General features: G+C 38.6%; 1 protein-coding gene across 1 annotated transcript in view; it reads right to left on the bottom strand.

Moving 5' to 3' along the window:
- LOC124547608 (venom carboxylesterase-6-like) overlaps window positions 1-14,286 on the bottom strand; it is a gene marked incomplete at its 5' end in the record, with an annotated part of 214,939 nt that overhangs the window by 146,695 nt on the left and 53,958 nt on the right. Inside the window, one exon of the mRNA XM_047125118.1 lies at window positions 6,387-6,543. Coding sequence (XP_046981074.1) covers window positions 6,387-6,543 — 157 coding nt within the window. The remainder of the gene's footprint in view (window positions 1-6,386; window positions 6,544-14,286) is intronic.

The raw sequence follows: 14,286 nt of genomic DNA on the forward strand, positions 1-14,286 counted from the left end.
TCCAATAGATTCTATTTCAAAATGTGTTTAACTGGTACCTGGTTTTTGATAACACTTCTGCTAAATTCAATGCCAATTACTGATTATTCATTTATAGTAGAATAATAACATAACAAATAGATTTGTAGTAGAGTAATAATGTAACAGATAGATAATTAAATACAATACTGACAGGATTTTCTTGATTCCAGTGCCCAAAAGGTTATTACTCACCAGCGATGGCCGTGCAGAGTCATGTGTCTGTGCTGAAAACAGTTCAGACCAAGTGACTGCAACCGTAAAAAGGTTTGTGTATTGTGCTGTGTAAACTAAATTATATATATTGAGATTCTATGTCTTTGTACATCATTGGGTCATTCCTTGTCTAAGCTACAGAGGAAACAATCCATACTGGTGGCCATGACTGCAAAAACACCACGAATACAGTGACATTGAGTGCTGAAGTATTTTTTGAGTGTGTATGATGCAACCTGCAGGCACAACTTCATACCCACCAGCTGTTTTACGATGTTTGACCACCCTGATTATGTCAGGTATTAATACTGCTCAGTACCCACAGCACTTGCAATGACAAACAGGTGCAAATTAGAACAGGATGGCAGTGTAGAATACAGTGATTGTGATGAAACAATGGTCACCTTTAATGATGAACTTATGCTCCAAACTTAATACAGGAAATTTTGGTTATCCTGTATGACTTACATGTGTACAGACTGATTTTACATCTTCTGCATCTACTGCACCTACCACATCATTTCATACATAGATTGTTGGTAAGTGCAACACCAAGTCCATGGGCAGCAAAACTACAAATTTAGTGTTCATGAGAACAAATAATATTCCAACTGTGGATCCTACATCTACTGCAATATACACAACTACTTCATATACTGTGTCATGATTACCAACATTTGACATGATCTTTCTGCAGCAACAACCCAGGGACAATAGTACTGCCGTGTTTGGTCAGGCAACTATGCCTTGTCTACCAACAGATGCCATGGTAGAGCCTTACTATCTGATCTTTACAGGGCAGCAATAAGTGGATTACATTGTGAAATGACAAGAAGCAATGCAACCAAAAATCATTCCATTCAGGCCCAATCAGGTAACTTTATGGTTTGCAATAACAGAGCAAATTTTTGCAACATTATGAATTGTGCATGACAACTCAGAATTTGTCATTCTAATATCCCATCTCACTGAGCACACAGAGTTAATTAGTGCCCTAACGCTCATGTCACCTGCCAGTACCAAATGCAACACAGCAATACTCTTGCAACATGTTTGCATTCACTGGAGCAACAAGTGCGGCAAGTGATACAAGAGGAATGTTTATCAGACAGCTCATTCCCTCAACTGTAGCACTGCCTATGGTCATTAGTAGATCTGATGCTGTTCAAAGATGTGGGAAACTGACATCACAACCCCTGGCCCGAGCACTGTCGCATGGTGCAACACCACCACCTGACGACACTGGTACAGTTAATTCTGCCACCACCTCGCTTCTGGTACCATGCACATTTCAATGATGCTGGTCTCAACTGTCAATAGGCCTGCTTGCACCCAAACTTCATACATGAGCCAATATAGGTGCACTGCCCCACCTAGCATTGACAAGTCGCCTCTCCTCCACAATGAGAATACAAACTGGAGGTCACATGTACATCCGAGGCACATACACCAATATATATTTCCTGATCAGCACAGGCTCAGAAGTAATGTATGTACTGTACCAAGACACATACTCAAAATTTACTACAAGGTTCCAAGTTTAAAGCTCCATGTGGCAAATGAAATCAACGTCCACATGCATGGCAAAGCTGAATATACTGTGCAACTTACAGATGAGTTATGTTGTTCTTGGACATTCTACCTCGCTGACATAGCAAAACCAGTCCTGTAGATTGATTTTCTCAGAAAGTTCTGTCTCTTCCTCGACCTCAACCAGGATACTCTGTTCCATTACATGGTGTAACAGTTCATCCAATGGCTCTTCACCTCAAATCTATCCCAGGCTGCGAGACAACATTTGTGCCTGTTCACTATGGCCAGCACAAAACCCTAAAATATATTGCTTGAATGTACCAAGGCAACATGTGCTATGTCCATCATCCAGGCATGTCTCTTCTTGACCTATGATGACACATGTTCCGTGCATTATGATAACGACAGATAATGCCAGTAAATACACGAGAAGTTTCTCACTCTCACGCATGTGCGAGAGCAGCTACAACAACTAACATTCATCACAGTGGCTGTAAATGATGCAGCCATATCCCTAACTGATAAGAACATCCAATCAACAACACAATGAGGATGTGGTGCAGTCGGACCTCCTTCAGTGACTACATAAACATGTTGTGACAGCTATGAATGATTCAGCCATGCCTCTGATGACCAACCACATCCCTCCACAACTGACCAAGGAGGCCACACAGCCTGACCTGCTACAACAACAACAAGCACACAGCAGTCATGAATGATGCAGCTATGCCTCTAACAGATATTCATGCTCTTCTGCACCATGCAGAGATAGCTGTGCCACCTGAACCACTATAGAGACAGTTCTCTCTGGTCAGTAAAGCACATATTGTGTCACCTTTTGTGTTTTTTCAAAACTTCTCTGACCCCATCAGTTATGGACTCTCAGTTCTACTTCATCAGTGCACAGTTAAAAATGATATGATGCACTACATAAATATGAAAATAGGACCCTTTTCTGGCACAAAAGACACCACCTCACCCTGCCCCTCCTGCAGGCAGCTAAGATGACAGTGGATGACAAGTTGCATATGGGCATTGTAAGCTATTAGACAGTGTGTAGGCATTGCAAATAAAATTAATAGCTAAGAAAGATGATTCTATTTGACTATGTGGACACTATAGAACACTTAACTCACACATGATTTTCAACAGTTACCATACAATAAACATAAGAGACTTTACCAGTGTGCTCAAAGGGGTGAAGGTTTTTCTCAGTGGCTGACTTTGAAAAGGCACACTTCCAGATCAATATGCATCCAAATGATGTTCCTAAAATGGCCATCACCACACCACTTGGCTTATTCAAGTTTCTGGTGATGCCACATGGCCTCAAAAAAGTGGTATGGACCTGGTTATTATTCACCGAGAGGGTATCGTTTAACCTGTACTGCTGCTATGTTAGATGAGATTCTTATTTTTTTCTCATGGTCATCAGAGCCACGAAGTTCACCTTGAAGTCATTCTCACTGTCCTCCATGATGCAGGTATGATCATAAGTGAAGACAAGTGAAAATTATGCAAATACGATAGCACATGTCTCAGACGTGTTCAAGCACCATATATGAATGCTCTTCCTGGCCCTCAAACAAAAGGAAAACATATACTATTGTAGACATGGGAAATGCTCGCAGCATTTTCCCAGACTGCTGGTTAGATACTACTGGTGCAGTACATGTGGTACTGGACACACAGGTTACAATTATGATGGACGCAAGTGACAAAGCCATAGGTGGCATCCTCCACAAGGATGTAGCAGGTGTTAAACAACCTCTACGATTTCTCTCCAGAAAAGCTTACAGCCCCACAAAGAAAATGGACAGCTTTTGACAGCAAACTATTCACCCATTTTTATGAGGATATTGATGGTTGTCATGTGATTAGTAATACAGATTACAAACCTCTGGCAGATGCCATTCAACAACTTTTCATCTATGGTCAAACCGAGACAATATCAATCTCTTGGTCTGATTTCAAAGTATTCTATGGATGCCCACCATCTCTGTGGGGATGATAATGTTGTCGTTGATTACTTGTAGTAAGTCAGCACCTTCTCCCTCACCCTCAACTTCAACAAAGTTGGGGAAGAACAAAAACATGATTGGACGACTGGTGCAATGCTCGAGGATTCATTTTAACCTCAAGAATGAATGCAGACCAATCCTGGGAACAGATGCAGCTGTCCTCTGTGACATATCACAACAAAATTTTCAGCCTACAATACCTTCATTAACGCAATGCATTATTTTTTTGGCACACTACATAATCTCAGCCACAAAGGTGAACAATTGATAACCTGGATCATTACATAACATTTTGTTTGTGATTTTTGGGAATGACCAAGGTTGTGTGTAGACTGTCAATGCAGCAAAGAAGACCAGCATGTGCAGCCTCACCCCACAAGTTTGAAATTCCATGTCAGTAGTTCCGACATGTACACCTCGATTTATTGGTACCCTCACCAGAATTGGAGGGATACAGGTACATACTGTAGATGGTCGACCACATAACCAACTGAACTGGGTGGAGGAAGACCAGACTTTCAAAATTACATAAAAATCTATGACTAGTGCTTTAATGATGAACTGGATCACCCAGTTTGGCTGTCCTGACACTATTACCACATATCAGAGCTGTTACTTTAAGTCTTCATTTTCTAGTGCATCATGATACTTGTGCAGAGCAACTTGCCATTGTTCTATGGCTTACTATACCCAAAGCAACAGCCTGTTGGAATGATGGTACTGAACAATGAAAACCAAACTCATGTGCCTCAGGGTTGAATGGATGGAGCCCCCCCCCCCCCCCCCCCCCCCCAACCTCCTGCCCCCTGCATGGATGCTCCTTGGAGTCTGCATGGCACACAAGGATGATTCAAAAGCTTCACTAGCAGATATTCTATACAGGGAGACACTGACACTGTTATCAGAGCTTGTGCTGCCTACTCCTACCCCCAGCGCATCTGACCTACTGGACATGGCAGAGAGTGTCAAAAGACATATACAGAAATCACGCATACCTCCTCTGTTGGTGCATATGGTACAGACACTGTTCCTTCATAATGGTTGCACTGACTATGAATATGTAGTGATTCAAGATGATAACTGTATGGCCAACACTGTCGCCACTTTATAACAAACCATTTTAGGTGCTGCAACAGTGTAGCCACATGTTTAATGTAGGCTTAAATGGAAAGATAACGATAGTGTCTATCAACAAGTAAAGCCCACACAGATCCTTCACTCCTTAAATGACAAAAGTCATTTCCAACAAGATAATACCTCTGGCAAGTCACCTACCATTAACTCTCTGCCGGAATGACCAGCCGATATCACCATCAGTGTTAGAGATTTTCAGTTCTAAGAAGAAGCAGTAAAACTGATTGGTGATCACTCCTGTATAGAAGCCATGCACAAGGCACTGGACTCTACAACTACACCTGTCAGTAAAAAATGTTATCCACACTTTTTGCTTGTGAAAAACAGTGGACTTCATGGCAGAGTCATGATTTCTCTCACAGACAGGCCAGTTAATAGTCTTCCTTCCAACTACTGACAAGACTGGCAACACAAATATGACCCTGACAATGTGGTAGCTTTTTCACACATGTCACAGTCTCTGGCAGACAAGCCCTCACTACATTGCACTTTGGCCGACTGTTGTGCCTTCCACTATGGCTAGCTCCATATCACATTCAAGCTGTCTCCAATCAACAACTGCCAACATGTCAAGCAGCATTCTCCTATCGATAGCATCTGAAGCACTCCAAGCCATGTGAAACAATCTGATCACAAAAGTGCCATGACATGTTGCAGGCCATCACACAGGCAGTCATTCAATCTTGCACAGCAGCCTGTCAAGAAACAATCTGGTCATGCCTCACAAAGGTGCTAGCTAGGGCACCATCAGTCATATGAACTTGCATGGCACCTGCAACTACAAGCACCGCACATTGATTGTTGACAACCCTCCTCCCTTGTTCAGTGCTCTGGACTTGAGGAGTGGGGTGGGGGCTGGGGGAGATAGTGGAGCAGAGAGGGCTCGTTGGGGACAGTGCCCCAAAGACTTATCACTGACTAGCAATGACAGTGCAGAATGAAGTATTTACACCCAAACATTCAGTTCTGATTGAGTGAGTGCATTTGTAAGATATTTGTGTATTGAGCTGTGTACAAAAAACATTAATTTTCTGGAGTAATTTTTGCAATTTCAAAAAAGGTGAAGGGCACCATTTAAAAATGGAATAAGAAAATATATTAAACTTCTGCTACAGGGCTGGCTAGAGGTGAAAGTCTGAGAAGTCACCAAGGCACAATACTTTTGGCTACGTATACTTTCATAAAGTAATTCCCATAATTAACAGTATGTACAGATTAGCCCTAGTCATCATTTATGGTTAGTATACTTTACACAAATAAATTGCTTTTGCATTTTAGTGAATAATATTGCCATTGGCTATACTTGATGATGGATTTACATAATACAAACTGGAAAAGAAGAATGAATGAGACCACTGATCTTGTCTAGGAAACATATTTCATCTAGGGAGCAAAGTGTCATCAAAAATTACAGAACACTGAAAATGAATGATTCCCATGCTGTACAGATAAATGACAACTCACCAAGAATACCTAACCGGTAGTTGATGGTTACTACAATAACTTCATGATCCAGTAGATAATCAGGTCCAAAGTATCTTCCAGAACCACTCATAAAGCCTCCTCCATGAATAAACACAAAAACATCTAATAAGGGAGATACTCCATTTGGTGTAGGCAACTGGAACAGAAAGACATACTTCATACATGAATATACAGTGGGCAGAATACTATGAGTCTTGTACTGGTAATTTATCAGACTAGCTAGTTTCATTAACACAATGCATTCTTGGGACAGTAGTTATCTGTCTTTCTTTTCTTTCGAAAGTATAATGTCTATAGTTTGTGCCTCATAGCATCACATACAATATTATTATTATTTTTGAAGTATGAGTCAGTTTCCATATTCATTAAGATGTGAAACTGAGGTATTGCACAAATGAGTTAGTGATGACTAAATTAATGAAACATTTTGAATTACTGCTTTAAAAACATATAACATTAGCCTTTATTCTTGTTTTATTACTGATTTTTTTCCTTAGCATAATAATCTCTGTGGAAAAGATATTAGCCACTCCTCTTGAAAGAGAATGCTGCTCACATTAGAATCCTGTAGGTGATGTAGAACTGGTGCCAGGTGTCATGTGGTTCTACAGCGGTGTTGTTAAGTCATGACAGTGAAAGGGTGTGTATATGCCCGTTGGTTGTATAAAATCAGCTCAGTAAGATGGAGAAATATTGATACATGACATAATGGCTGAAAGATGCTATTGTATTTAGATGTGCACATGAATACACCATAAATGATGTTACACAATATTTGTGTGTATTAGTGTGGACCATTAAACATACCTACAAGGAATGGTGTACCACTCACAGCTGTGTAGGATGTAAGGAAGCAGAGGCAAATGTCACACCTTGTCAATGGTAACTGGTTTCAAACATGGCAAGAATTGCTACTGCTAGTCAATATCGACCCATCCCAACCAGTTCTTATGTGTGAAGGTATCACATGTAAGGACATTTAGAGTCACGTACCTCAAAATGGCCATTGTTCACAGTGGTGCATAAAGTTGCGCATCTTCAGTCAACCATACAACACAGCAATTAGACAGTAGCTGACTGGCAGCATGTAGTGAAGCCTGAAGAGTCTCATTTTGGGTCTTTCAAAATGAGAAAAAATGTTGAGTTTGCCAATGATTTAATGTGTCACATTAAATGGAGGGTATAACTCAGGCCAGAGGTACTTCATTCTTCTAAATCTTCAAGCTGGGCCAACTAAATCACCTGATCTTAATCTCTTGGGAAATATGTGTGGCTATTGGGAGCATGGTTAAAGTTTAGCAGTAAAAATCCCCACAATTTGGTAGATCTACAGGAAATGAATATGAATGAGTGGCTTCAGCTGATTATGGCACACCTAAAAAAAACTTTTGGGCTTGCTTCTTCACTGGTTTGAGGCCATCGTCAGAGTTCAATGTTCAACTAAAGAGCATACCATTTTACATTGCTTTAGATTATGTCTCTTTGGGGTGACTAGTATTTGATCCAGTCTCCTTATTTCAGTGTCAAGACACTGTACTTTTGTTTTTAGGAAAGAAAGTTCTTCATATAAGGCTATTAAAAGAAAAAAAAAATGCTGAAAGCTGACGTTTATTAATTGTTCCAAATGCTTTTGGATATTTTTATGATAAAAAATGAAACTATCATGTGGCATTTTTGGCACAGAGGTCACGTCTGGGGAAACTCAGCCACCATTTGGAAGTCTTATTTTAGATGACGCCACATTGGGTGACTTGCACATCAGTGATGATGAGGAGGACAACACAACACCCAGTCCATGATCAGAGAAAACCTCTAACCTGGTCGGTAATCGAACCCAGGCCCACAGAATGGTAGGCAAGCATGTTACCACTCACCTAAGCAGGCAGACTTTTTTATGATAATATCAACTAATGAAGATTGAAGAAAAAAAAAAGAATTGACAACATGAAGTGTAATAAAAGGTAAAGTCCATACTTAGGTTGGCTGTGTGCAAAATCTCGGTGTTGGTACAACTAAAACAAGCAGAAAGATTTATATTTTCCATAAATTAGATAAAAAATCAGTAGCGGCACATCTCAGTCAGGAAGTTGAAACTTTCAGCACGGTGCAGTAGCATGTAAAGAAACTATGGCTCACGTTAGAAAAAAATAGTTGGCAATGCACTGGAGGGATACGTACCTAACAGTACAGTTCATAACAGGAGAGAATCTCCATGGGAGACAGTCACTGTGTACTAAAGAAACAGAGATTACTTCATAATAGATTTGAAACAAAGCATAGGGCTATAGATACAGAGATACTAAATCAAATGGATTTGGCTTCCAAGAGGGCAATGCTTGATGCCTTCAATGACTACCAAAGCAGAATATTATCAAATGATCTTTCACAGAACCCAAAAAAATCCTGGTCATATGTAAAGGCTGTTACTGGCATCAAAGTTAGTGTCCAGTCCCTAGCAACTGAGACAAGAACTGAAATTGAGGGTATCAAAGCAAAAGCTGAAATGCTTAACTCCATTTTCAAATGTTGCTTCACAAAGGAAAACCCAGGAGAATTGTCCCAGTTTAATCCTTGTACCACTGCAAAGATGAATGAAATAAGTATTAGCGTCAGTGGTGTTTAAAAATAGCTGAAATCATTAAAACTAAACAAGTTTACATGGTCCTATGACATCGCTGCCAGATTCTATACTGAACTTGTGGCTGAGTTAACCCCATCTTCTAACTAAAGTCTATTGTAGGTCTCTTGAACAAAAAACTGTGTCCAGTTCTTGGAAAAAAGCACAAGTCACACCCATCTACAAGGATAGCAGAAGTTATCCATAAAACGATTGTCCAACATCTTTGACGCTGATTTATTGTAGACTCTTAGAACATATTATCAGCTCATACATAATGAGGTATCTTGAAGAGAATGACCTTCTCAATGCCAAATTAACTCACACTTTTCTCACATGACATGCTGAAAGCTTTGGATCAAGGCAGGCAGGTAGATGCCATATTTTTTGATTTCTGAAAATTAAACCAGAACACATGGTTGCCAAGCGAATATTTTGATTGAAATTAATAGCTGGGTCTGCAGTCTCCTGAACTGAAGTGGCAGTGCCTTCCTGTTTTGTGCCTGGTTGCAAGTCAGATTTCAAGCCCCCAAAAGATCTAGAAAATTTTATCAAGTGGAAAAAAATTACCCCAAGGGAAGACAAGGAGCTAACAAGAAACTCATAGATTCATGATAAATGCAATTTTCACTTCTATCATGCAACAGATTACATTATTGGTGACACAATCAAAAACACATCTGATTCCATTAGAGGCATACCCACAACTACTAACCATATTCCAAACAGTTTACAATGCAAAAGAGTTTACAAACTTTCTTGACACAAAAAGAATCTTTTCTAATTTATATCATTATTTTATAAATGAGTCCAGAATTAAATTGGATAATTAGTGTTACATTGTGCAATTAATAATATGAATTTCAAGTATGCTTGTTAGTCTGTAATTTCAAACATTTTTAAAAGAAGAGTAATTTTAACTGTATGTACAGAGTACAAACAAATCAATTTTTTTACGTATTTTAGCCCAAAACATAACACACTGTATACAAAATCACATTAAGTTCATTCAGCTAGACAGCTGATATAATGTTCACCTATACAAGAATCAATATTATACATGGTATCAGTTATTTCTACAAAAAAAAAAAAAAAAAAAGTGATGCTAGAGGAGGGTGACCCATTATAAACTGTAGGTATTACATGTGATGGCAGCCAGTCTAAAAAACAAGCCTGGAAACATTTTCAAATATCAGGAAACAAGGGGAATACTAAATGCTATTTTCAAAATCCTATTGATGAGAAAAGAAAAGTTTGAGTTTTTTCAGATTTAAAACATATTTTGAAATGCATATGTAACCACTTTAATGATGACATCATGAGTTATGGATTTTATGAATATGTTTATGAAGCTGTCAATTCACAGGAATTTGCTGGTGTAAAGGCATGTGGCAAACTGACATACACACACAAACACCCAACCTCCTTTCAACGGATGAATGCTCACCTTGCTTTCCAGTTGTTTAGTACCTGCATGGCAAAAGCTATACACTTTTTTAGCAAGAGTGACACTGTGGGATTTGAAAATAGTAAGCCAACTGGAAAATGTACTCAGTATACAAATTACCTTTGTGATATTTTGAATTCAAAAACACCAGCATGTGGTATGAGAAAAGATTCAGATCATCATTAAATTCTACAGTGTAGTTCTTATATTCAGGCTACTTCAGACAGTACTTTTGCTTCACACAGAAAATTGGAATCAATCTGAGTAACAGTATAGAACACATTAGAAATAGCTGAATACTTGTGGAAGAAATGGTTTAAATATGTATTGACAGCCAAGTTCAATCAGGGTACACTAGAGTGACATATTTGTATTATTAGATCATTTATCTGTGATGACCATCCTTCATTAGTAGACTTTCTACTTTTACATATGCTCCACTCAATATATGTGCCTGTCAAGAATATTTTAAAAAATTGAGGGAATTTTGAATCAGGGACAGAACCCACTGTTCCATCCTATGCCAATCAGATAAGAATCTTAGCTAAGAAGACTAAGAAGAAATACACTGACATCAAAATATCTGTGCTAGGGAGTATAGAACAAAAACATTGTCATAAATACCAATGAAAGTCATTCTGAGTGAAAACCGAATGAGTACTACAACAGGGTACTTGATAACACAAAACATGTACTGTACACAACATAGCAAGTTATATTGCACATCAGGCCTCAAAAATCACTAAATGTTGTGCCTGTTTAGATTCAATAAAGAATTCATCAGTAGAAAAAGGCCCATTTTCACTTTTCACTAACTTGAAAGGCTATGGTTCTCATCAGCGACAAAGTTATGTATGTTACCCTTCAGAAGTACTGTTAAATGTCTTGCTACAGGCAGAAGAACCATTAAGTACTAATCTTTCTTCTCTATATGCTTCCTTGGTTGACTTGTTCTATGAGTGTGTGGAAAACATAAAAAAAAAAATGACTACTTCAGGCTTGGCAGCTTGGCAGCCATGGAGCCTGTATCTGAACTAACTTTTTTATTGCATGAAATGTCAATTCTGTTTCAAAATGAAGGAACTCAGGAAGGAACTTAAATCAATAAAAATGAGTGAATCAACAAGTAAACTTTCCAAGTAGTTAAAAGGTGAGAAAATACATTGAAAATGTTTTAATTTTTTATGTTTTATTTTTTATGTTGTTGTTGTGGTCTTCAATCCAAAGACTGGTTTGATGCAGCTCTTCATGCAACTCTATCCTGTTCAAGCCTGATCATCTCCAAATAACTACTTCAACCTACATCCTTTTGAATCTGCTTACTTTATTCAGCTCTTGGATTCCCTCTAGAATTTTTACCCCTCATGCTTCCCTCCTGTACTAAATTGGCGATCCCTTGATGCCTCAGAATGTGACCTACCAACCGACCCCTTCTTCTAGTGAGACTGTGCCACAAATTTCTCTTCTTCCCAATTTCATTCAGTACCTCCTCATTAGTTATGTAATCTTCATCACTCTTCTGTAGCAGCACATTTCAAAACCTCTTTTCTCAACTTGTCTGTTTATCATCCACATTTCACTGCAATACGTGGCTGCACTCCATACAAATACTTTCAGGAAAGACTTCTTGACACTTAAATCTATATTTGATGTTAACAAATTTCTCTTCTTCATAAATGCTTTTCTTGCTACTGCCAGTTCATGTTTTATATCCTCTCTACTTTGATTGTCATCAGTTATTTTGCTGCCCAAATAGCAAAACTCATATACTACTTTCAGTTTCTCATTTTATAATCTAATTCCCTCAGCACCATCTGATTTAATTTGACTTCATCCCATTATCCTTGTTTTGCTTTTGTTGATGTCCATCTTATATTCCCTTTTCAAGACATTGTCCATTCTATTCAATTGCTCTTCCAAGTCCTTTGCTGTCTCTGACAGAATTAAAATATCATCACCAAACCTCAAAGCTTTTATTTCTTCTCCCTGGACTTTAATTCCTACTACAAATTTTTCTTTTGTTTCCTTTACTGCTTGCTCAATACACAGATTAAATAACATTGCGGATAGGCTCACTCCCTTCTCAACCACTGCTTCCCTTTCATGCCCCTCAACTGACGCCTGGTTTCTGTACAAACTGTAAATAGGCTTTCACTCCTTGTATTTTACCCCTGATGCCTATAGAATTTGAAAGAGAGTATACCAATCAACACTGTCTAAAGCTGTCTCTAAACCTACAAATGATATCAGGTATGAGAAGTCATATGGTCAGTGCTACATTTCTCCGGAACCCAACCTGATCTTCCCCAAGATTCGCTTCTACCAATTTTTTCATTCTTCTGTAAAGAATTCACGTAGGTATTTTGCAACTGTGACTTATTAAACTGATAGTTCAGTAATTCTCACTCTTTTCAGCACCTGCTTTCTTTGGAATTTGAGTTATTATATTCTTCTTGAGGTTTGAGGCCATTTTGCCTGTCCCATACAACTTGCTCACCAGATGGAAGAGTTTTGTCATGGCTGGCTCTCCCAAGGCTATCATCAGTAGTTATAATGAAATGTTGTCTATTCCTGGGCCCTGTTTCAACTTAGGTGTTTCAGTGCTCTGCCAAATTCTTCATGCAGTTTCTTATTTCCGATCTCTTCTTCATCTACGTCCTCTTCCATTTCCATAACATTGCCTTCAAGTAGATCTCCCTTGTATAGACCCTCTACATACCCCTTCCATCTTTCTGCTCTTCCTTCTTTGCTTAGGACTAGTTTTCCACCTGAGCTCTTGATATACATACAATTGGTTCTCTTTTCTCCAAAGTTCTCTGTAATTTTCATGTAGGCACCATCTGTTTTGGCCCTAGTGATATGCGCTTCTAAATCCTTACATTCATCCTCTAGCCATTCCTGCTTAGCCATTTTGCCTGTCCTGTCAATCACACTTTTCAGATGTTTGTATTCCCTTTCATCTACTTCATTTCTTACTAGTCCTCACCTTTTTTACTTACTTGATCCTCTGCTGCATTCACTATTTCATCTCTCAAAGCTGCCCATTCTTCTTCTACTGTATTCCTTTCCCCTGTTATTGTTAATTATTTCCTAATGGTAACTCTGAAATTTTCAACATGATTTGGTTCTCTCAGTTTATCCAGGTCCATCACCTTAACTTCATACCTTTTAGCAGTTTCTTCAGCTTTAATCTATAGTTCACAACCAATAAATGGTGATCAAAGTCCACATATGGCCCAGGAAATGTCTTTAAATTTAAAACCTGGTTCCAAAACCTCTGTCTTACCATTATATAATCAATCTGAAACCTTCTGGGGTTTCCATGTCTCCTTCATATATAAAATTTTCTTTCATGATTCTTAAACCAATTGATAGCTATGATTAAATTATGCTCTATGCAAAATTCTAACATGCGGCTTCCTCATTTAATTTTGATCTCCCTTAACTAACTGAATAATTTCCTTTATACCATCATACATTTCTTCAATCTCTTCATCATCTGCAAAGCTAGTTGCCACATAAACTTGTGCTACTGTGGTGTGTGTGTGCTTCATGTCTATGTTGGCTACAATAATGTGTTCACTGTGCTGTTCATTGTAGCTAAACTGCAGTCCTATTTTCTTATTGTTATTAAACCCACTCCTGCATTGGCCCTATTTGATTTTGTGTTGATAACCCTGTATTAACCTGACCGGAAGTCCTGTTCCTCTTGCCACCAAACTTCATTATTTCCCACTATATCTAAGTTTAACCTATACATTTCCTGTTTAAATTTTCTAACCTAAGTGCCTGATTAAGGGATCTGACATTTCAGT

Source organism: Schistocerca americana, chromosome 1, assembly GCF_021461395.2.
Source record: "Schistocerca americana isolate TAMUIC-IGC-003095 chromosome 1, iqSchAmer2.1, whole genome shotgun sequence".
Classification (NCBI taxonomy): domain Eukaryota; kingdom Metazoa; phylum Arthropoda; class Insecta; order Orthoptera; family Acrididae; genus Schistocerca; species Schistocerca americana.